Source organism: Sceloporus occidentalis, unplaced genomic scaffold (assembly GCF_023333645.1).
Source record: "Sceloporus occidentalis isolate IW3139 unplaced genomic scaffold, rSceOcc1.0.p SCAF_3, whole genome shotgun sequence".
Lineage (NCBI taxonomy): Eukaryota > Metazoa > Chordata > Lepidosauria > Squamata > Phrynosomatidae > Sceloporus > Sceloporus occidentalis.
The window spans coordinates 49889512-49914757 of NW_028316983.1; the positions used below are offsets into that span (position 1 = coordinate 49889512).

The window sequence follows — 25246 nt, forward strand, 5'->3', positions numbered from 1 at the left end:
GTCAAACTGGATTATATCTGCAGTGCAGAGCCAGGTAAAGCCTTCTACACCACACTGGCTCCAATTTTATAATCTGTCTCTAATATAATTTGCTGAGAGACAGAGATGTCAGCTTGAATTTCTTGTACATATTTATACACATCTGTGATTTAGAATCAAATGTTATCTTTTAAATAAATGTCATATGATAATATTTAAGAGGTAATGTGGGGATGATGATGATGATGATGATGATGATGATGATGATGATGATTACAGGGTATTTGGCCTGATGTATTTCTCCCTCTCCATCCATTTTGCACCACGGGAGCAATATTGCAGTGTGGAAGAGATAAGATAATCTCCTTGCCAAAAGAATGTTTCTGGTATTTTGTGAATGTTGATCACAGATCCTACAGGAATGTTCATTTGACTTTCTGAAGATCAAGTAAGAAGAAAATCTGTATGTGAGGGGATAGAATTGTTCAGGCCACTTTCTTTTGAGATACACTCATAGAAGGGAGCTGCTCAGTTGCTGATGGTCTGATTTCCTGCCAATCAAAATAAATTTCACTAAATTTTGTTCTTTCTTTTAGAATAGGTGAATTGTAATTGATCTATCTATAACTGGATCAGATAGTCAAACTGATGAACATCCAGTGGTGGCTAAGACCCACTGGGACTCAGGAAGCAGAAAACAGGGTTACCAGAGGCAAAATCAAGGGGTCACCAACAGCAGAATTAACCACATCTAGTTTTCTGTTCAGTCCATTTCTTTGCAAATATTGTATAACTTTTTCTCTTTTTGGTTCTCTAGGACTAATTGTGAAGAATACTGCAAAAACAATCACAGTTCAAGTCCAATTTTTTTTAAAAAAAAACGAGACTAAAAATGATAGACTAATTGAAACAGATATCAACTGTCTCAGTAATTCCATGCATCCAGTAAGGTGCCAGAGTAGGACTTGATTGTAGGACTCGTCTACATGTACTGCTCAGCAGTATTGCAATTTTGGCTGCCAACCTTAAATAAAAGATTTAAAATAGGTATAAATACACAATAGAAATTCCACAGTAGTAATTTACCCTCTTGTCCCCTCCTAAATACATAATTGATAATTCTTCTACCTTATTCAAGATGAAAAGGGCCTAATCCTTATCCCTGGCAACTACAGTGCCTCGCCTCGCCTCGCCTTGCCTCACCTCTCCATCTCTCTTCTTCTGAAGAAGAAGAGTAAGTACAGCCCCTCTTTATAGGGTTTTCTCACTCACTGGGCTAAACCAATTCATATACAGCATTTTGTACCTTCACTCCATTGTGTTTGAGAGGTATGTTGGGAGATTAGGGGGCTTATCTTTCCAAAGAGTAGGACCACCCCACAAACACAAATAATTAGTAGCTATCCAGAAGACTCATTCCAAACTGGGCCATGGACTGAATTTTGTTGCTGTGTGCCTTCAAATTGTTGCCAATGTATGGGAACCCTATGCCATCATGGAGTTTTCTTGGCAGGTTTCTTCAGAGTGAGTTGGTCATTGCCATCCTCTGAGCATGAGAACCAGGCCTCAATAATTAACTACCATCCCAAAATGGACACTTGTTACCTAGGCAGTGCATTCAGGTCTTGAATATCACAGACCACCACAACATGGCATATAAGCACCCAATCATGTGGGCCAGAACGTTTGCAGTAATTTCACAGCAGGCATAGATACCAAATCCTGTCTGATCTTGGAAGCTAAAAAGGGTCAGCCCTGGTCAGTACTTGGATGGAATCATAAAGTCATAGAATCATAGAAGATTTTCACATGGCATTGTTATATCATTCCTTTATCATCCCAAAGTGTAGTGGAATCATCATAACAGATAGACGATTGCAAAAGATTTTCACATGAGGCTGTTAGTGTTCTTAAAACGTTGATATATCAGAAATCAGCAATAAATGATTACAAAACGATTTCAGAACAGTTGAATTGCTGAATTCTGATATATCAACATTTTAAGAACACTAACAGCCTCATGTGAAAATCTTTTGGAATCGTCTATCTGTTATGAATGAATGAATGAATGAATCTTTATTTGTATACCGCTATTCCAATGATCACAGCGGTTTACAATCAGTTAAAATATAATACAACAAATCCAATAAAAGAAATCCCCCCACATTAAGCAATAAAATACAACAATAAAAATATCCATCATTCAATCACCTTTTAAAACCATTAAAACTAATAACAGCAATAACCCCAAAGACATCCATTACATTACAATTACAACAGTTATGACGATTCCACTACACTTTGGGATGATAAAGGAACGATATAACGATGTCGTGTGAAAATCTCCATAGAGTTGTAAGAGACCACAAGGGCCATCCAATCCAACCCCCTGTCATGCAGTTTAAATCTCAATTAAAGCATACCCAACAGATGGCCATCCAACTTCTGTTTAAAGATCTCCAAGGAGCGAGACCACCAATGAATACCAGTTGCTGTAGGCTCTGTTTCAGAGGAAGGAACTAGCAAAACCATTTCTGAGTATTTCTTGCCTAAGCAAACCCTGTGAAATTCATGGGGTCGCCATAATCCGACAAGCGAGTAGAAAGCACAGAGTCAAGGCTCCAAATCCTTTGCATTAATTTTGAGGAATTGGAGCCACCATGTCATTTGGCCTAATGAACTGGGGAGGGGGGTTGGGGATTAGGGGAAAGGGTTGAGGTTTCCTAGAAAAGTAATCTATGTGTGTATGAAAGAGAGAGAGAGAGAGAGAGAAAGTATAAATCAGTGCTTTAAATAATGAATCAATATTTGGTTGCTGAGTTGACCCTGCTTTGGAAGTTTGACTAGTCAATGCCACTTTCTGTAAGATACAGAACATTTGATATGAACAACATATTGGAGGGATAACTGTCTTTTCCTATCTCATATACACATACTTCTGATATGATAAATATATCATAAAGTTATTTAAAAATTATTGACCTCTAAGGCCCCATTCCCACTCACCTATTTGCGCTAGATGGAACTGAGCAGATTCAGATCCCTCCCCCACCCCCACCCCGAATCCCTCCGGAAGCAAGTGCCCACTAGAAATTTACTTCAATCAGGGTAATTTAACCCTGAATTCCATTGCAGCTCTTGCGGAGAGTTCACATTTGTGGAACTGGTTTAAAATGAAGTCGTCTTTGCTGTCAATCAAATTCAGTTTTGCTTTCATCAAGGTGATGTTTCCTACAGCAATTGGGCAATCTGATGTGTGCTTTCCCCCCTCCTTTTAAAAAAAAAACAGGTGATAGTATCACATATTTTGTCAAATTTAAAAACCTGCAGGTGTGTGTGTGTGTGTATGTATGTATGTATGTGTGTGTATGTTGTGTGTATTTGGGTCACTACATGTTATGGATCTTCCCCTGCCTCTGTTTTCAACCCCAAAATGCAATCTAATGCCATCTCTGCATCCTCCCTCCTTGCGACCCCAGAATGCCTCATATACATACAACAACAACAACAACAATAATAATAATAATAATAATTAATTCCTCACCCCAAATGGCATCTCTGCATCCTTTGCTTTCCCTCAGCTACTCCTGAATTCCTTAGAGACAATAGCAAAAGCATTCTGTATCAATTTGCCAAATTGAAAGAGAAACATTTGTAACATTCGCATTGTAACATTTGCATATAAAAAATAATTTAGAAAAAAAGCCTCTTGCAGCACAAGCACACACACATTCTATTCCAGGTGCAAGGAAATGAAAGGGAAATGTAGTACAAGCAGACACATTCTATCTATATGTGTATCACCTTGTAGCAAAAAACATTTGCATAGTTTGTCCAATGTATAAAAAATAATAATAATAATAAGAGAGAAAGCTGCCTGGTGCGAGAGGGAAACTTGTTCGGTTCTGTGCCCTCCCTCTGACCTACCCTGAACTTGACCCTTTCTCCGGCTCCTTCCTCTTGCTCCGTCAGTCACCCTGATTGCCCTTTGCACCTTTCCTCCGGCTCCTTCAGCCTCCTCCTCCTCCTCTTCTTTCATGAAGGAGAGGAATGTTCTGCCCTCTGCCCTCCCTCTGCCCTAAATCCCTCCCCTGATCATAATCGGGGACAAGTTCGTATTCGCCGGACCCATTTCCCCCCCAAAAGATACAGCTTTTACTCTCCTTTCAAAAGACCCGCGCCAAGGGGCATTTGCCCCTGAACAGGTGTGGAAGCCTCGGATTTGATAGTGAAAGGATCAGGGCCAATATGAACTTCCTGTGGTTAATCCGGGTTCTGATCCGGGGTAAAAGGTAGTTTGAATGGCCCCTCTATTGCACCAGAATATGTTGCTTCATGCAGGGTCTCCTCCTGCCATATCCAGTAGCTAACTTGGGTGAGACACATGGAATGAGGACTCAAAATAAGGCAGTCTCCTCATGTGCACACTGTCTGATTGATCTGTTTGCTAGTATGAGCAGCTGAACTCACAGGCCTTCTGTCCATAGTATGTTTACTATGATGTCCAAATGCAGTGGTCTGGTTTATCTCTCCTTTGACAAGCTAGAGAAATAGCCTATCGTGTTCAAGGATTATTGGACTGACTTCTTGTGGAAGAGATAGTCCAGATTGCTAGGTTTGGACACCAAGTTAAACAAACCATTGACAGAAGATGGTGGTGAAAGGTATGCAGATTGTTCTTCCAGTTGCAGTGAGAGGGACAAAACAGCATACTGCCTCATCTTACTTCATACTCCCCAACAGTATGCTGATCTGTGCTGTTCTGTCCTTCCCATCTTATTTTGTCAGAATTCTAACTTGATCTGCTAGTGTCAGTTTGCTCAGTGAGGAGCAAAAAACCAATGGATCATCACCATAAATGAGATTTATCACTGGAGGTGGAATTTTTATTTGTTGCTCTGCATGAGTTTCAGAGAACAGATATTGAATTAGATATTGAATTATACTGCAGATCTTTTTTCTGTTTTTACAATTGTGCAGATTTGTAAAATGTAAGAACTTGTGTCCTAGCTGAGGTATCTTTTGTTCTTGTTTCTTTAACTGAGTTTATGTTGACTGACAGATTCCAGAAAGGTTACCAAATTATGGAGAAAACATTTCCTCTAATTGTCCTCTGATTGACAGAGACAATGTCCCAATTCTCTATCATCACACCTTTTCAGCTTCTTTTAAAGGATTCGAGTTTCTCTCTCCTCCTCCCACTTTCCACCTCCCCTTACTCCAAACTGAGTTCAAAGAGTAAAAGTAGTTTGCCCTCAGTTAACTAAGTAGTGGAGGAGAGAAGAGAATGGGATGAAACTTTGCTCTTTCCATTAGCTCAGGCAAAAGCAAAAGCTGCAACCTCTCCTAGCTTATGCGTTCTTCCTCTTTAATATTTGCCATCTTGACCACATTCTGATATCACCCAGCCACATATGTCCTGATTTTCATCTGTGAAATGTTGGAACGTATAAAAAACTAAAATCATAATGGCAACAGGAAGATCCACAAGGAATTTATTGTGGTATGTGATGTAATGGGTCTTGATCAGGCAAATTTGTGTACCACAATATATTCATTAATCTAATAGTGTTACACAGTACTCTTGGTGGATCAATTTTGGCTAGCCTTGCCTGCAGTTATGGATGTATGAAGGCTGCAGGGATGTATGTGGCTGTTGCTTTGTGCAAATAGATCTGCATGAAAAGTTCTCTTATCTTAAACTTTCTTTTCTCTGAGTTGCTTTCTATAATGACTTAATATGGAATAGTTTTAGAAATCATTTGGTCAGCTTTCTGTATGAGCAAGGGTTTAAACATATTGTGTAGATTCTGAAAAAAGGAGCCAGAGTCTAATCAAGGAACTTACAAGTCTGAGAGAGGGCATAGTCCACTTCTTAGCTGCATTATTCATGCTCCAAGTATTTTCTGGTACAAGGGCTGCAATTTTTAAATGAAGTCTTTGCACAGTAAGTGTTTCCTATATTACTTGTCTCCTTCTGTTTACAGGCACCTCATTTAAACCCTTATGTTTAAATGTTTGACACATGCTCTGATAACATCCCGTTTAGATTACTGTAGTGTACTCTGTGTGGAGCTGCCTTTGGACACTGTTCATAAACTGCAGCGGGTTCAAAATGCTGCATCCAGTGTGTTGACTGGGGATGGATACAGATTCCTTAGCATCCCATTTCCTGTCCCAAAGGTCCATTAAGCACTGGGAGAAAACTTTTCAGAGAATTGGTCATTATGCACCACATCCAGTTGTTAGTCCTAGCCACAGTTGACCCATTGAAACAATGGGACATAAATAAACATTGACTTAGCAAGTCCTATTCATCTACTGTATCCAGTCCATTCTAGTTGGGACTAACAATTAGATTTAGCATGTGGTTTGCAAGTGTAGGTTCCAATGATGTTTGAATTATAGGGTGTTCTCAAGGACTGATGTGGGGCTGAGCCACCTTCTTGCTACTTCTCAGCTGAAACCCTTCTCCAGACAGGCATACATTCCGGTTTTACTTCTCCATTTCCATTCATTTGAGAAGAACAGAGTTAGTAGGTTCATAAGTCTTACAGAATTAGAAAATAGATCCTCTGTGACAGGCATAGAGATCATGTGATCCTCCAAATGTTGTTGGGTTGGAACTCCTGTCATCCCTGACCACCAAGTTACAGTCCAACAACATCTGGAGAACAGCCCATTCCATATGCCTGCTTTGTGAGATAATGTCTTCTGTTAACTCACAAGACTGCTTCATTTCTGTGCTCAATTCTGTGTGCTTGTTATGACATTAAAAGCACTATATTGCTTAAGTCAAGACAATTTGAAATATTGTATCTCTTTGTTTGAACCTATATTAGTCTTAACCTCCTTGGGAGAGGCTTTCTGAGTCCTCCTACTGTTACGGGCCCATTTTCTGAGGACAAGGGAAGGAGCCTTCTTGGTGGCTGCTTGCAAGCTGAAGAATTCCCTTCCATGGGAGGCTACCCCTGGCCCTGTTTGCTCTCCTTTTGCTGGCAAGCAAAGACCTTTTTATTGAAACAAACATATGATGGCTAAATGTTTACAGAGAGTCTTTTCATGGTATGTGTGTGTTGCATTTTAAAGAGGTTTTTAAAAATGATTTTATGCATTTTAAAATGAATGATATTCTAATATGATATCTTGTTTAATTGTATTATAACTTTTTATTATCAAGTTTTTAGCTTTGTCTTGGTTTAGTCTTATTGTAAGCTGTCTTGGCTTAGGAGAAAGGTGGGATATCTATTCATTCCTTCACATTCACTGGGGTTAGGGGCACAGGATCCCTGTGAATGTAGAAAAACCACAAATAAGAAAAACACGATGTTTTTACCCTGAGAGAACTTCTCTGTAGGAATCTTTAGGTCATCCAGTGCAACTTTGTGGTCAAGATCTGCCAGACATTGACCATAGAATTGTGCTGGAGGAGCTACAAATGCCTACCGGAGTGTTCTCTCTAGGAATCTCTACATCTTTCAGTGTGACTTTTGGTTGAAGTTGACCATAGAGTTGCGCTAGAGAACATATTAATAAAATCCATGAATAATCAAATCTGCAAACTTCAAAGCTGCAAATGTCGAGGGATGAGTGTAAATAAAATATGATCATCCAATTAATCAACACTTCTGATCTCTCCTGTTCAATATATGAAATACAACTTAGTAAGGCAACTTTGTTCAGGGTTGTCAACCTTTGGAATGCTGCCTGGCCATCCCTAATTAAGGCCCATACCTAAACCCTGGAAAAAATTAGCCTTCTGGACTGCAGCAGCCAGAATCCCCCAGCCAGCATAGGGGCTATTTCAAGAGATCTTCCTGATTTACCATAACACAGTGGTACTCAAATTTTTTACCCTTGGAACTACCCTTTACATCTGTATGCAGGTGTTGCCTCCCTCCCCATTTGATGTAGTACAGTCAGCCCTCCATAGCCACTTATTTTTTATCCACAGATTCAAGCATCCACAGTCTGAAATTATTTTTAGAAACATAAATTCTAAAAAGCAAACCTTGATTCTGCCATTTTATATAAGGGATGCTTATATTTTACTATGCTAGTGTATTTAATGGCACTTGAACATCCACAGATTTTGGTATCCATGATATATTCTGGAACAAAACCTCAGCAGATATAAGTGCCCACTGTATATAAATAAAATATTTTGTTTATTTAATTTGTGTATTTTCATTTGCACATTCATGTATATCCATATTTTAATATTTTTAAGGAAATAACATTGTTCAAATTGGAACAGTTTTATTTAAATAAATTTAATATTTAACTCTACACGTGTAATTTTTACACATTAAAATTTTTGAGAAGAGGAGGCAGAGGAGGGGTCAGATCCTCAAAGTCTCATGTTCCCCTTGAGCAACTCTCACAACCCTCTGAGGGTCCTGCCCCACCATTTGAGAACCATTGCTTAACAGTTTGCTTCCAGAGACTAAAATGAGAAATAGTTTGGTGTCCAGAAGATTCAAGCCAAACTGAGCCATGGACTAAACCAGAGAGCTGTGAAACTCACAAGCCTCACATAAGTCTGAGTGTTCTATATACAAACTATATAAAACTTAAATAAAGCTGTGTTGGCTGGGGGAGTCTGAGAACTGTAGTCCCAAAGGATAATTTTCCCAGGCTGTAAGATAAATGTTGAACATGTCACACACAGAGCTTTGCTGTATATGTAGATGAGATCTGTCTGTAGTTTCCCATGCAGGAGAAATGCATGGGACACACTTCCCTTGGAATTCCCCATGACTTTCTCTGAATTCTTTTTGTCTTCTGATTTACTCATAATATCCTGGCAAATTAAGTTTGCCTCTCTTCCTCCCTCTCCTCTACTCATGCTCAAATGCCTTTAATAGCTGCCTCAGACTCAGAAATCCAATAGGTACAGATGTTTCTGTGTGGAACTGACATGATAGAGGAAATGCCACCTGCTGAATTCATGCCTGTCAAGCAGCTGTCACACAGAGATGCAACTGTTCAGTACATTTGCTGGGGGAATTTAATGACAAATGGTACTGGCACTACAGTTTTTGACTCAGTGTACACATTTTGTCTCATGAAGATGTATAAATAGTGAAGGCCAAGAGCATGATTGGTACAAGGCTTGTTTGTGACCTGTATATGGATTTGGAGAAGTGTGAGAAAGGGTTTGAAACAATGGCTAGAATCTGTTGATGAATTACAAAGCTGTAACTCAGACTTTGCACATTCACAACTAATTTTTTTGGTCATTGCAAACATTAGAATTTTATAGCACATGTTCAGTGACCATAATCTCCCCCAACATCCCTTTGAAGCAACATAGCCTCTGCAACACAGCCATTTCCATATCGTTGGAAAGTGGGGTGATCAATGTAGATGTATTCAGCTATTTTCCTGTAGTTGGATGCACTTCAAGGACATCGCCTGAGGGAACCTCCCAAGGATCTTAAGAGGTCCTTGTGGTAACCTGTTCAATCATTTCCAATCTACAGGTGGTGTTTCCACTGATTCCCCTGCTCTCCCGATGGCAAGGCAGTCTCTGTGTTGTCAGGTCTGTGTTGTTTGAAAAGTGGATTCTGATGGGGGTAACACTGAGTGATGTAGCTACAGAGATGCAACTGTGTGCCACCTTTATGTCTCTTGATGCAGAATTCCTGCCATCATTTATTTTCAAATGTAAAAAGATGGGAGAAACAAAAGCATACCACATATATTTTAAACACTGTTTTTATTGTTACAATTGCATGTATACCTCTCACTCCCACAATTTCTTCCTCAGTAAAGACTGCCTTCAACAGGACTGACTTTCCTGAATGTAGAATATATTGTTTTAACATTTTAGAAACAATCTGCAGCCTTATAGCTCACATTATAATTGCGTTTTTTAAAATTACATGCCATTTCTGTATGATCCCTAAGGCTTGAGTGTTGTGTTCTGCCAATGCATCTGGTAATCCCCAAACCCTCATGCTAAAATAAATTGATCACTCTCAAAGGTGCCACAGGAACAAGGACATAGTAAAAATCACAACAGATGTAGAGAAGGTATCCTTCCATTGAGAAGGCAAATCCAGAGCCCTGAAACATGCAAATAACAATTATTATTATTATTATTATTATTATTATTATTATTAACAACAACAAAACAAAAGGAAGTGGTGAGAATGAGCAGCGTCCTATCTTGATGACTGCTTAGGTTTTGGCTTTCCCTGTTTTGTTTTCCATTTATACTTATTTTTTGTAGCATGCTTCCCAATGTCTGTCGTGACACACAGTCTGAAACCAGTTTCTGTAGAGGAAATATTATCGATTAAGAATGAGAATATTTTGATGCACTGTGGGGTATACATGTCTCTGAATCATAGCTCATATTTACTTTTTCAGCAAATGAGTCCAGTGGGACAGGTTGGCATTTCCTGTCACAGAAAAAGAAGAGTGAAGGGAAAGGGAAACTGTCAGAATTGTCCCTTTTAGAATAAAATAATTTGTCTCAAAACAGGTGGTGATAATCTTCAGAGAGAAACATGCAATTTTTTTCCTGTGTGCCCCTGGTTTATGAAAATGCTGAAGATTGTTATTACTTTCCAGTTGCTCTCGTACAAGTTGCTGTTGTCTTGTTTGGTACAGTGTGTGATTTGGGCATGGCCTAAGGTTTCCTGCTTGGGTAGTTTTCATTGGGTTTTTCAGACTTCCTCTCGTATCCTTATTCTAGTTTCATATCATACTTTTTTTCTTTCTGCATAAAAAATCATACATATGTATAAAAATATGCATAAAATGCATAAAAATTCATACATATCTGGAATACTTTACCCTAGAAGTACAGCGTTTTTACACATTTTTCCAATTGTCTCAATTAAGACATAGTTGCCATTCTAATGCACATATGGACTACTAACAGGCATAAAGTGGGCAAGGCTAACTTACCAAGGGAATGAAACACAGAAAATAAAGATCATTCAAGCTTTTAACTCATATTTTATGTGTTTGCACTCCCTCGGTAAGTTAGCCTTGCCCACTTTCTTTGGATGCCTATTCTTTCTAAAAGCTAAAATGAAGGATTAAGCTACCACAATCCTAGAAATCTGAGGAAATAAAAAAAATTACTTGGGTGGGCATTATCATAGTGGGACAATGCCCTCCTGTTGTTACATTACTGGTGTAAATTAAATGAGATGTACACTGCTAGAAACTGTGTGGTCACCTTTAAAATGTGTGTGTTGGTGGGTGATCTGTGTGGAAAGGCCTTTGTCCTTTTATGGAACAGCTCACATTCATTCCAGTGGGAAATTTTCCTTTATGCCTCCTAGGGGTCCATATGTTCATTAGAATGGCAACTATGGAGTTTATCACACAGGATGAATCCCATGCAGAAATTGAATTTAAACTAGAAAAAACCAACAAGTGGGTAGATTTTCAAACGGCGTCAGGGGTTAACCCAAACAAAAAGCAGATGATAATTGTGTGAAGGTGAAATAATGAGACATTAACCCGAATGGAAAGTCATCAAACCCCACTCCTTTTTACTTTCACGAACTTCCAAAATTAAAAACGAGTGGGTTTTGGTGACTTTCTGTCCGGGTTAATGTCGCATTATTTTGCCTTTACCCAAACACGTCTGAAAAATGTTTTTTTAAAAAAAACTTTTAAATTCCGTTTCTGCATGGGATTTCAGCAGTTTGCCTCCATGCGATAAACTTCTATGTCTTAATTCCCTCCTAGCCCTCCCACCCTGATCTCAGACTCAAATAGGATTCCAGTGCTTCCAATGAAGTGTGATTGGTCCTGCTATGGAAGGAAGCAAACTCAGCTAGAGTCACTCCCCAATTGCTGACTCATGCAGAAGTGCTGGAGTACCTCGTACTGGAGGCATGTACAGTTGGCCCTCCACATTTTGTGGCTTTTACTTTTTGGATTTGATTATTTGCGGAATTGATTAATACTGTATGTTCTCTCTGGGAATCTCTAGGTCCTCCAACACAACTCTGTTGGAAGTTGACCATAGAGTTGTGCTGGAGAACCTAGAAGTTCCTAGAGTAAACACTTCTCTGTGCATATGTATGTTCTCCAACATGATTCTATGGTCAGTTTCTGGCAGATATTGATAACAGAGTTGCACTGGAGGACTTGGAGATTCCTAGAGAAGTGTTCTCTCAGGTAAAATAAATAGTGGGTTGTTTTTTTACCCCTAACCCCAGCAAATGTGGATGGACCACTGTAAATCTCTGCCAGCATACTTACAGGAAGTGGTGGAAGTTGTTTTCCTGGCCACTGCTTAACCCAGACTTGTTCTGGCTATTCTTAAACATGAAGGATGGGGTAGTCAGTCTGCCAGCATAGGGTTGCTCTTTCCTCTCAGGTGCACCCCACAGCCAAGCAGTGGCCAGAGAGATGGAACTCTACCTGGAACTCTCTAACCTACTGTTGCATTGTGAGGTTGGGACCTTGTGGAAAGAGATACCATGTACCTTCTTGTTCAAGGTTTAAAAAGTGCATAAGCAGGTTTAATCCCCCCTCCATTCCTACATGTCAGCAACAGGATACCAGTCTCTCAGTATAACTGAATGGTTCATATATTTAAAACACTTCTGAACTAAAATATTCTGGTATGTAAAAGGTCTGTCTTATACTTCCAACACAGAAGAAAAGTGTGATTAGCTATGAAAACCTTAGAAAGTGTTTATGCTAAATGCTTCCAAACTTCAGTCCTCTGGACCTTTCAGAAGTATAAATGCTTTTATAAATGTTGAATTTTGTTTTCATTGCATTCAACTAAAGTGAGTTTGGTTGGATTAAAACCAGCAGAAAGTCTTGCTTATAGTCATATTTCTGTGATATGTATAGTTTGATCCATATAGCTGTTCTGAAATGTAGCCCAGTCATGTTCTCCAAGGGAGGTCAATAAGAAGTTAAATAAACAAAAAGTGTAATGGTTTAGCATTGTAGGATGAATAACTTTGGAACTGAATTGAGATGTGGAAAGGAGTATGTGATATTTGTAAAATGAATGTTGGGCTTCATGGAACAAAGGAGTTTGCACCCTTTTTGGTGTCTAGATTTTTCCACTGGCATCGGTAATATACTGATGGCTGATGAAGAGTGCAGCCTTCTGTGATCCTGAGCATATTATTGTCCCTGGCCAGACATGTGCCTGCATTTCTCATGGCAAATTACTAAGGGATTAGCACAGAAAGCATAGATCACAGGATGTATATGACTGATGCATATGGAGCTCATCAAACAGGGAGAACGGGCTACAAAATGACAAATGAGAGCCAATGTAAGCAAGTGTAAACTGATGCGTATTAAAGTGGTGTAAAATTTGATTATTTCTGTAGTGCAGATTTAGCCTGAGTAGAGATTCTGGACAGATGAAAGAAAGAAATTCTTCACATGATGCATAGCTAAACTGTGGGACTCACTGCCAGAGGATGTAGTGAGAGTTACCAGTTTGGATGTCTTTGAAAGGGAATTGGAAAAATTAATAGGAGATGGAGAGTATCAATGGTACTACTAATTAGGGTTGGCCATATGCCAACTACAGTATCAGAGACACTATGCCTTTGCATATCAGGAGTTTGAGAATGTGAGATGTGGAGAATTTGAATACAGTTGGCCCTCGATAGCCACAAATTCCTTATCCACAGATTCAGCAAGCCATGGCTTGAAAATATTTTAAAAATATATAAATCCCACAAAGCAAACCTTCATTTTGCCAATTTATATAAAGGGTACCCTTTTATTATGCCATTGTTATTAATGGGATTTGAGCATTCATGGATTGTGATATCCATGGGGGTCTTGGAATCAATCAGCAGAAATCATGGGTCCACTGTACACTGATCTTCTTAGTGCTAAGAAGAGCAAACCAGCAGGTTGTGGGAGTAGAAATGTAGCATGGCTCCCAGCCTTCTTTATTTTCACTACATTACTGGATAAGTGTTATGTGCATACTTTAAATCTGTTTTATTCATTGTGAAGATATTAAATTTGACATTCTGGGAATGATTCCTTTCCCCTGCTTATTGCTCACTTTCTGTAATTAATTTAGGGAATTTACCTGTCTTTGATGCAAAAGGTGACATATTTGGCATGCCAGCATAGTGTAGTGGTTTGAATGTTGGACTACAGCTCTGCAGACCAGGATTGGAATACCCACTTAGCCCATGCAAACCCACTGGGTGACTCCTCACATTCTTGCACAAGTCACACTCTCAACCTCAGAGAAGGCAAGGGCAAACCCCCTCTGAACACATCTAGCCAAGAAAATCCTGTGATAAGTTCCCCTTAGGATCGCCATAAGTCAGAAACAACTTGAAGGTACACAGCAACAAACACATAGCCACAAGGGGAATTTATGGGCTCTCTGTTATATGCTGTAGCTCTCTTAACTCTCTAGTGAACTGCACTCCAAAGCTAACCTCCTTTCTGTCTCTGCAGCCATGGCAGCCATAAGGAAAAAGCTGGTGATTGTGGGAGATGGTGCCTGTGGGAAAACCTGCCTGTTGATCGTGTTCAGCAAAGACCAGTTCCCAGAGGTCTATGTGCCAACTGTCTTTGAAAACTACATTGCTGACATTGAAGTAGATGGAAAGCAGGTAATATTCTCTCTCCATGCCACCCTTCTGCAAGTATGCATGCTTTTATCCCAGAGCTCAGTAATTATTTCTGTTATCAGATTCTGTTGTGGCTTACCCATAGCTGCTGGGTTTCATGGCCTAAATCATATCGCATACTCTCCAACTGTCCCAGTTTGGCAGAGATAGTTCCAATTAATCCTCTGCTGTCCTTTTTCAGCTGCTTTTAAAATGTCCCAGTTTCCCTCTCTTTCTCCAGGTTTCCCCCTTTTGACCTCAAATTACTTCAGTATCTGAAACTTTGTGGGACTGAAACTCTTCTTAACTCTGGTGGTACACCATGCCTTCTGTTTTGGGGCAAGCTGTTCACACTCCCTTTATACAGATTTCATGCCACTATCTCAATGTGGCTGCACCACTTGTAACTTGCTCTCCAAAGTTTTTTTGAAGGAATGCTTCTGTATTTCATCTTGGTCATGAATACCAGGTACTGTAGGCTATATTTCAGAGGAAGGAACTGGCAAAACCATTTCTGAGTATTCCTTGCTGAAGAAAATGCAGTGAAATTCATGGGATCCCATAAGTCAACAGGAAACCTGAAGACACATACGCATATACACATACACATTAAACACCTTACAGTTTTATATCATCAAATCCAGTTTGGCTGTGTCCCTGAGGATAACAGCAGAATAGAGCAGTATAATGGCCAATTGTGGGATTAATTAGTGTAGATGGTATACCATACTGCCTTAAAACTGCTAGTTAACTAAGATGCATGATATGACAGAAATAAAATTAGTTGCTTTCCTGTTTGCTATAGTCTCTGCTTTTCTTGTCAGATACAATGATTGTGACAATTGTTGAAGTAACTTATCTTTCTGTGTAGGTAGAGTTGGCTCTCTGGGATACAGCTGGGCAAGAAGACTATGACAGACTACGGCCCCTCTCTTACCCAGACACAGATGTCATCCTCATGTGCTTTTCTATTGACAGTCCAGACAGTTTAGGTAAGGCTGAAACTGCTAGTTTTTAAGTAAAATGTTGAGAACGCTGATTCTGTACATTTACCATGGTGTTCAGTGATAAATGGAGGAACCACTGCTTGGTGGAAAGAATGAATGCTTTGTATGTACAAAGTTCCAAGTTCAGCTTCTTGGATCTCAAGTTGAAATGCCCAGATAGTAGGTGATGAGAAAGATGTCTGGAAGTCACAGTAGACAATACAAGACAAAATGAACCAGTTGTCTGTCTTCATGTGTGCAGCTTCATGTGTGTAAGCAGGGGGTGGGGTACTTTTGCCTCTGCAGTTATTTTGCATTTCAGTTCTCTGGTCCAGCTAGCATGGTCAAGGACAAAGGGACTATGGGAGTTGTAGTTCAAAATATCTGAAGGCTCCTTACTCCTAGTCTAAGGGGATCCTTAATGATAAGTGGTAATACAGTTGGGTATAGCATGAAGACCTAGCTCTGAATTTGTTCATCCTCAAACAGTTGTAAAGACAAGGATGGAGAGATTTCTAAGGCACTTAGCACCTAAAAATGCTAAAGAAACAATTACCAACCTTCAGTATGCTGTGATTGATGGGGCCTTGCAAGGCCCTCATTGCATGGGAGGTGTCCCATAGACAAGCCCTTTAACAAACTAGTTATCAGAACATCTTCCCAATAGTGATTGTTACTTGAGGAGAGTGACTTTTTTTCAAATGGATGAGTTTAGTTCAGGGTTTGGTCTGTGGCCTGTACAATGGAGAGGCTGCTCTGTCCTATCCTATCAAGTAAATACTTCTTAGAATCATAGAATCATAGAATTGGAAGAGACCGCAAGGGCCATCTAGTCCAACCCCCTGCCATGCAGGAAATCCAAATCAAATCATCTCCAACAGATTCTTAACCATCATCAGATGCTTGTAAGGTATTTCTTGGTTCTGAACAAAGGAAAACAATGTATTCTGTTCACTGATGCTTAGGAATGCGTTGTCTCTAATAGGAGCATCATTTCTTTCTTTGTTTTAAATGCATTAATTCACATAACATGTTGATTACATGGCCATGATATTGCCTCATCTTGGCAAAACAACAACAACTGGAATTTCAAAAGAAAAGAGCTACAAGCTCTGAAATACTGAACTATACCATGAACATGTGCCTGAATGAATGCAAGAGGTGGTAGAGGTTTTGGGATATGATTACCAAGAGCCTTGTTAAGAGAGTAGTCTTGTCCATTTGGTTAGATGTTGGGGAAGGAGCTTTCTGACTGACGATGGATTGGGCTCCTCCTCTGTATTCAAAACACAACAGTGATCTGGGGCTTTCTCAACTACAGAGCCCCATTGGTTCCTTTGGGGTGTACTTGGTATTATGATCCTATTAATAATAATTTAATTATAAATCATCAGCACTTGGCAATAAGGATTCAGTTGCTGCTTTCAGAAGAAAGGAATGAATGAATGAATGATTATAATTAATTAGTGACAGCAATATTGGTCATACCTGGATTGTGCAAGGATACGGATGTGGGTACTGCTTTGATCTCTTTTGAAGATCTCTTTTGTGGTCCTGATTCTCTCTGAAGCTTTTCTTGCACATTATTTCTAGGGAGTTTGGTGGCTGTGGCCTTCAGATTTGGATGGGGACTATCTCATGCTTTACCTCATCTTTTTTCTCCTTTTTTACTGCTCCACAGAATGCTTTGTTCCTGTGGGTGGTGGTAGATGTGTGCTGGCCAAGATTCTGGAAATAAGTCTCATCATATGCAGTCTCACTCTTGGCAAGAAATTGGAATTATTTATCTCTCTTGACATTATTGGGACTTTTGGCATCCCTAGCATTGTAGTTTATAACCATATAAGGATTATATAGGCATGAATCTGGCCCTGGGGTGTTGGAAGGGGCTTTAATTATATAGCTGGTCTGTTCAATTATATGTTCTTCTGATATCTTTTGCAGAGAACATACCAGAAAAATGGACTCCTGAAGTGAAACACTTCTGCCCTAATGTGCCCATCATTCTTGTGGGAAACAAAAAGGACTTGAGGAATGATGAACACACCCGCAGGGAACTGGCAAAGATGAAGCAGGTATGGGCCTTTCCTGTAAAGAAAAATAACAGGGTTAGGGACATCTCCCCTTCCTAGTTGTGCTTGCTAGTAGGAACCACAGCTGGAGGGCCATACATGTTTTTCTTAAGTTGTTTGAGCTTTTTTGAAGCATGGTATCTTCACTGGCATAGGAAATGCTGTATAGAAACTTTACTGAATGGCCTCCTTGAGTTGTTTCTAAAAGCGTTCCCACCAGCAACCACCACTGCTAGAAATAGGCAGCCAGAATAATAATAATAATAATAATAATAATAATAATAATAATAATATTTATTTATATTTCCAGCCTCTCCCTGTGGATAGAGGTGGGATTACATCAATAAAATAATACAAGACAGTATAAAAATATTGTCAATGAAATGCTAACATTAGTACAATAAAATAGCTAGGCCATCGTATAATTATTCAATAATCATACAATCATAGTCTGAAGTGGAGCATTTCATTTTAATAATCTCCTGTATGAGATTGGGTGGGTAAGCCCGCCAGAAGAGATCCATCTTAAGTGCCTGGGAACACTTCACAGCAGAACAGCACTATGGTTTGTACTATATGGCACAGTGCTTGTGGAGAGAAACTTTCATTTAGAAACAGTTTTATGAGCCTCTGTTCAGTGAAGATAATATATATGCTGGCCTTAAGCCACAGTTGAGAAATCTTCTTTCTGAGCTTGGAGGAATACAACATTCTTCTACCGTCCTTTCTACATATAGGTCTTCCACTATTGCTTTGAATGGCTTAGATCCCCAAATATACATCTTTAATTAAAAACAAAGGCAGACTTCATTTTAGTGACTCATACCTCTCTGTAAGTCAATCTTTTTGGTTGTTATGGAGATTGGAATTCTCTTCTGACCTTGCACAGTGAGGGACCAAACTCCTACCAAAAGCTCATATTTTAGATGCTGCAGCCCTCTCATCCAGAATGCCAGTTTACTGACTGGATTGGCAGAAAAGCATCCAGCTATGTTCCTATGCATAAAGGTAAAGGTTTCCCCTTGACATGAATGTCTAGTCGTAACTGGGAGTAAGGGGCGGTGCTCTGTTACTAATCTGAGGAGCCAGCGTTGTCTGAAGAAGACTCTGCAGTCTTGTGGCCAGCATGACTGCACAGAATGCTGTTACCTTCCCACCGAAGTGGCACCTGTTTATCTACTTGCATTTGCATGCTTTCGAACTACTAGGTTGGCAGAAGCTGGGACTAGTGACATGCAGCACTTGGGTCTGGAACACCCAACCTTCTTATCTTACGATTGTCAGAATTAGCATCTTAACCACTAAGCCACCATGTCCTATGGAGGTCCCCTGGGAGCTCCTGGGAATGCCTCATCACTGTGTGCTCAGCTATAGCAGGAGTGGACAAAGTACAGTCCTTGGGCCAAAATGTGGCCCCAAAGCCCCCAGAACTCCCAAAGATCACCACCCTCATTAAAAAAAGAAATTGAAACAGGTTTTTATGATTTTTCATCTGAAAACTTGTCAAACCTGGCCACAAATGTAGCAGTGGTATTGGAAACTTCCTTCTACAGTATCTTTAAAAATATTCAATGCTGAATTCTTCCTGGGAGTGGGGCTAAAGTCTAGACACAAAATGGCTTCTGTGCAGAGCTGTGCTTGCCTAGTCCACAAAAGCGTAAATATAGTGTTACCTTGCAGTTTTCTTAATTAACCCAGACGTTCATAATGGATCATTATTTTTGTGTTTTTACATCTTATGAAGGAGCCAGTGAAGTCAGAGGAAGGACGAGACATGGCAAACAGGATCAATGCTTTTGGCTACCTTGAGTGTTCAGCCAAGACAAAGGATGGGGTGCGAGAAGTGTTTGAAATGGCCACTCGGGCTGCCTTGCAAGTCAGGAAGAACAAAAAGCGCAAAGGCTGCCCTCTTCTGTGAAAGCAAAGCCTCGGACAAGGATCTGAATCTGCTGTCTGAAGTGTCTCTCTCCTTCCACACATCCCGTGGATGCAAGCGTGGGGTCAGGGTGGAGAGAATGGCTTGTTAGCTCTGCCTAGTATAAGAATTTCAGACCAGCTGTGCCTTCCAACCCTCTGTGCATTGTAAGGGTGACCTGGGGCATACAGTGTAGGAACCTTATGGCCTTTCCCTGTGCTGGGTGCAAGACTTTCCTCCCCAACTCACTCTGTGCTTGAGGGTCTTAGATAAACTCTGGATCCTTTCTTTGGTAAAGAATATCAATTTTTTAAATTGGGCAGGCAGTGTAGCTGAACTAACACAACATTGCTCTTTCCTCCCATTTATATTAACTCAACTGTTGTACACATTTCACCCTTGTCTTCCTGTTACTGCAAACAAGAGCCCAGATTTCTGAACTTTGGTATCTACATTCTCATTGGCCTCTCTTCAACAATTTGCTAAGACTTGCCAAAATGCCTGCCTGTATTCCTGTTGAGGAGCTGAGCTCTGCCACAGTCAGCAGTGCTGTTTGTGCTTCTGTTTGGGGGGCAGTGTCTTCTGTTTTAACTATACCATATTCTCTCACTTCATTCATTAAATTAAATGAACCTCAAACGTATTGGCTTTCTTTGTGGAGGGCAATGTATGGCTTTCCAGCTGCACACTGAGAAAACCAAAGCTGTGATGTTTATAATGAGCTCATCCCAGAGACTGAAAAAGTTACATTTTTATAAAATCTTTGAGTCTCCTAGAGCTGTTGTGTTCACAGCTGCCTTATGTTCTTCTCTGTATAGAGCTATGCATGAAATAGGACTTGTTTTCTGAGTGCTGAGGTCATAGATTGGACTGCAGCATTTTAGCTCTGAGTTTGGGATACCGTTTTGAACATATCCACATAAGAAGCTTCTCATAGATAGGAAACCTAGCACAACAGGGAGGAAATTCAGATTTAACCTTTTTCATGCAGTGCTAAATGCTTATCTATGAATAGGACACTGCATGAGCACTCTGAGCACTGGCTTGTGACTCTGGTTTGATCCCTGCTCCGGCATGGAAACACCCTGGGTGACCTTAAGCAAGTCAACAACCCTAGGCCTCAGAAACCCCCACAGTGGGTTCACCATAAGTCACAAACGTCTCGAAAACACACAATTTTCTACATAGAGATTAGGGTTTGAATCCAACTTGGCCATGAAAACCCACTGGGTGACCTTGGGCAAGTCGCATTCTCAGCCCTCAGAAAACTCTGATAGATTCACATTAGGGCTGTGATGGCAAACCTATGGCACGCGTGGCACACACCACCATTTTACCAAGCACAGGGCAAGGCATAAGGCAGAAGAGGCACGTGCGTGCTTGTTCCGCCTCCCTGCCATTTTCGGGCCTTCCAGCGGGAAGGCAGAAAATGGCACTCAGGAGGAGCCAGAGGTGTGTGTGTCTGGCTCCTCCTCCCAGCCTTCGCACGGCCTGTCCAAGACAGTTGGAGGCTGGGAAAATGGCGAGGGTAGGAGGAGCGACTGGCATGTGCCAGTGGCTCCTCCCCAGAGAGATAGCTGGGGGCAGGGACAGGTCTGTGAGGAAGAGGGATGGGCTGCATGCCCAGTCCATCCCCCCCGTCCAGCTTGCCTTTCCTCCACCCGAAAGAGCCCCATAGAGCCCGTTCGGACAGAGGAAAGGCCTGGGGAGGAGAGGCCTGGGTCGCGTGACCAGTCCTTTCACCCTGGCTTGCCTTTCTTCTGCCCGAAAGGGTCCCATGGAGCCTGTTCGGACAGAGGAAAGGCCTGGGGAGGAGAGGCCTGGGTCACGTGCCCAGTCCTCCCCCCCCCCCGGCTTTCCTTTCCTCCTCCCAAAAGAGACCCGCTGAGCCCATTCAGATGGTGGAAACACAAGCCGGGGAGGAGAGGCCTGGGTCGCATGCCCAGTCCTCCCACTTGCTTGCCTTTCCTCCACCCATTCGGATAGAGGAAAGGCCTGGGTGGCGTGGCCAGTCTTTTTGCCCCCTCAGCTTGCCTTTCCTCCACCTGAGCAGGCGCCAAGGAGTCCGTTCCGGTGGAGGAAAGGCCTGGGAAGGAGAGGACGGGTGGATACCTCATCCTCCTTCCCGCAAGGCTTTGCCAGACCTGAGTTGTCCTTCCAGGGACACCTCAGGGCTAGCAAAGCCTCGAGGAGAGGAGCATTGCTCCTCCCCCCTACAGGTCCTTACTGGTCCCCAGCTGTCTCTGAGAGACAGCTGGAGGCCAAGGGAAGGGCAGGAGGAGCAGGAGTGCTCCCGTCAACCCCCCCCCCCCCCCCCATTTTCCCTGGCTTCTAGCTGTGTCTCAGAGACAGCTGAAAGCTGGGAAAGGGCAGGGGGGAAAGTCCTGCCTCAGAAGCCCTGCCCCCAGAAGGCAGAAGCCCCAGCCCCACCCCCAGCATGCAGCCCTGCCTCTGGAGGGCAGAAGCCCTGCCCCCAGCACACGGACCCAAAAAGGTTTGCCATCACTGCCTTAGGGTATCCATAAGTCAGAAAAGACTTGAAAGTACTTAACAAGAACTTACCGAATAATAATATTTCAATAATGACATGTCCCTGACAATTTATAATAGTACAGCCTGTTCCAATAATGAGATTCTATCACCACTGTCACAATGCTCTACTATATATGTAGACTAACACATTCCTTTCAAAGTTATTGATTCCATGGTCCATGTCTAGGAAAGGAATGAAAGTGATTGGAGTCCTCCAAGTAGTTCTTTCTTTTGGAAGCTGCAACCATCAGTCACGAGCCTCTTCTCACCTCCCTCTGCCTTGCATTTTTGTACAGATTGCATCTCCCTTGCCCAAAATGCTTGGGACCAGAAGTATTTTCTATTTTTTCCGATTTTGGATATTTGCATACACATAATGAGAAACCTTTTTATTATAAAAGTTTAAAAATGTTTTTATCTGTGAGCCATCTTGGGTCCCTTTCTGGGAGAAAGGTGGCATACAAAGCAAATAACTAAGTCTCTGAGACTCCAGGATCACCCATACTTGGACCAAATTTATTATGTGTTTAGTTCATGACAGGGGAAGAGCCAAATGCTGGCAGTCCAGGCTGTACACTGTACCAGCTGCTCCATTAACATGCAGCTCTCCAAGGGCCTGCTGAAAAACAGTTGCTACTTGTACCAGTCACAGCTCTTCCTTCAGCAAACTGGAATAATAATAAACAAAACAGCAGCAATAAAGAAGATCTTTAATGAAAACTGCCATTTAAGTGGAGAAATCTGGAAATTAGCTTTTGCACTGGCCATATCCATGGGTAAATTTCCAGTGGTTAAGTGAGAGTTTCAAGGCCTGCGTGTAAACAAATGCAGTTACTTTACAGTTTTTCTTAGGACTGTTTTCCAAGAGTATCTCCTTTCAGTCTTGCAGGCAGTTTACTTCACATTTACCCTTGTTTAACAGTATACTGGGCCATACAGAGGCACTTGTTTCCCAAGGTCTGCAGTGATAAATGGAAATCATCCAGCTATTTGCACTGGAGATATCTGCATAACCCTACTTATTTGGGAAGTATATGGAATCAACATGCAAAGAGAGCATGCTAGCCCCCCTTTCCTGTCCAGTCCCCTCGCTCTTCTCATAACACACCTGTACAGGAGCGCTTCCCTTGGCTGCAAACATTGCCCCATAGGGGTGTGGAGAGGGTCCTCAATTCAGAAATTGAAGGCTGCAGTCAAATGATCTAGAAAGAATCCAGATTCAAACTAATCTGGACCCTGAATCCAAATATAGGTCTAGAAATGCAAATTGATAGCTCCCGCCTCACTTGACTTGCATTAGGAAACCAAAATGGTGTCCCCCCATACATCTACATTTAGAGATCTGGTAGATCCTAGAGTGGATTACCAAAGTGCATACAGGAGTTTCTGATAGAAGGCTAGCTGTTTTTTAAGAAGCCAAAAACAAATTTTAAAATGTGACTTGTCAATCTCTGCAATTCATTTTGCTTTTATCTTGGCCTACTTTCCTTAGTACTAGGATACTACCCTTCTCCAGCATCTAATGGTTAGCCAACCTCTACATTTGAAGAACTTCACTAAAGTGTGAGCATCAAAGAAAGCAGGAGGCACAAGAAGCTACACTGAACAGAAATGGACAGGAAAGGGGGGAAACATGTCTTTGTACACTCCTTGAGTTAGGATGGCAAGCAGACAGCATCAATCAATGAACTCTGTTAAAGTATAATTTATTATAAGATGTAATGACAATGAAATTGCAGCTTATTTGAGGAGTAAGTTGCCTGTTGACTTAATAAATTTCATAGGGTTTTCTTTGGCAAGGAATACTCAGAAGTGGTTTTGCCAGTCCCTTCCTTGAAATATAGCCTAAAGTATCTTTTTACCTATCTGTATTTTTGCTTTATTCTGGTGTTGTAACAACTGGTATAATGCAACATAGCAAAAAAGAAAAGGAAAGGGAGGACAAGAGGATACCTTATCAGTTAATGATCTTTGACAAATGCCCTTTATTCCCCTTTAAGTGATCTGGTTATACCCTTAAGGCGATCTGGCCCAGCACAGGAAATTTCCATCTTGTGTCCTGGACTTCACCCACAAACTCCTGATCCTCCCTTACTGAGCAGCAGCTGCTGTGAGCAACAAGGGTGTTCTCCTGTTGACTGGGAAACAACTGTTGTTTCCACCCTCTTCCATGATCAGTCCCCAGTGTGACAACTGGAAGCAGGGTCCCCATCACAAATCCCTCTTGTGCCAGAGGTTGCATGTGATGTGATGTGTAATATGTGATATGTGTGTGCGTAATCGACGGGAAGAGACCCATCACTCACAGCAGCTGCTGCCCAGTAAGTAAGGACTGGGGAACTTTCAGTCCCTATGTATTCCCTAAACTAGTGAGCATGTAAGGACTGTGAATATGAATCAGTCACAAATTTATAAGTAGGTTATGCACACCTGTCTAAATGAATTCCAGCCTAGATTCTTAAGTCGTAGAAGATCCAAGCCATTTTATATTCAAAATGCTTTGCAAGCAAGTCACAGCAAATTCTAAATCATTTTTTTCCCTTGAGGGCTTAAAGCTGTGTTCAGCAAACATCTATCATTGCTCTAGACACCTACTTCCTTGTTTCACTCCACAAGTAAACCAGGATACTGTATAAACCTCACCGGACAGAAGATGCTTAGTTGCTTGTACCCACTGGCAAACTTGCCTCTATATAGAGATAAGCCAAATACTGACAAAACAGCACCACACTTTGGCTCTGCAACTTTCTGAAAATGACGACACATCGACATCCTAAACCAGGGGCTGGCAACCTACGGCCCGTGGGCCGGATCTGGCCCGCTGAGGCCTTGGGACCGGCCCCAGCCCGGTCCTGCCACCCCCGCTGCAGCTTCCTCACTGCTATGGGCACCCGCGGGGCCTCGCTGCCCTCCTCCTCCTCCACCGCGCATGGCTGCGTGGAGGAGGAGGAGGAAGAGGGCAGTGAGGCCTGGGGCGGAGGAGGCGAAGGTGGAGGCAGCGCCTCCTGTGCGCGGCCGCGCCACCCTCCTCACCTCCCTGCGGCCTCCCCCTCCCTCTCGGTCTCTGTGGAGGCCGAAGCCTCCGCAGAGGCTGAGAAGGGGCCTGCCGGGCCGGTGGCAGCCTCCCCCTCCGTCTCGACCTCTGTGGAGGTCAAAGCCTCTGCATAGGCCGAG

General features: G+C 41.7%; 1 protein-coding gene across 2 annotated transcripts in view; it reads left to right on the forward strand.

Moving 5' to 3' along the window:
- Positions 1 to 20173, forward strand: part of RHOC (ras homolog family member C) — a 35590-nt gene extending 15417 nt beyond the window's left edge. For both annotated transcript variants that reach the window (XM_089514399.1, XM_089514400.1), the window contains exons 2-5: positions 14413 to 14570; positions 15439 to 15559; positions 17498 to 17628; positions 19370 to 20173. In XM_089514399.1, the coding sequence (XP_089370525.1) occupies positions 14415 to 14570; positions 15439 to 15559; positions 17498 to 17628; positions 19370 to 19543 (582 nt within the window). In that variant the 5' untranslated portion in view covers positions 14413 to 14414 and the 3' untranslated portion in view covers positions 19544 to 20173. The remainder of the gene's footprint in view (positions 1 to 14412; positions 14571 to 15438; positions 15560 to 17497; positions 17629 to 19369) is intronic.
- Positions 20174 to 25246: the final 5073 nt, after the last annotated feature.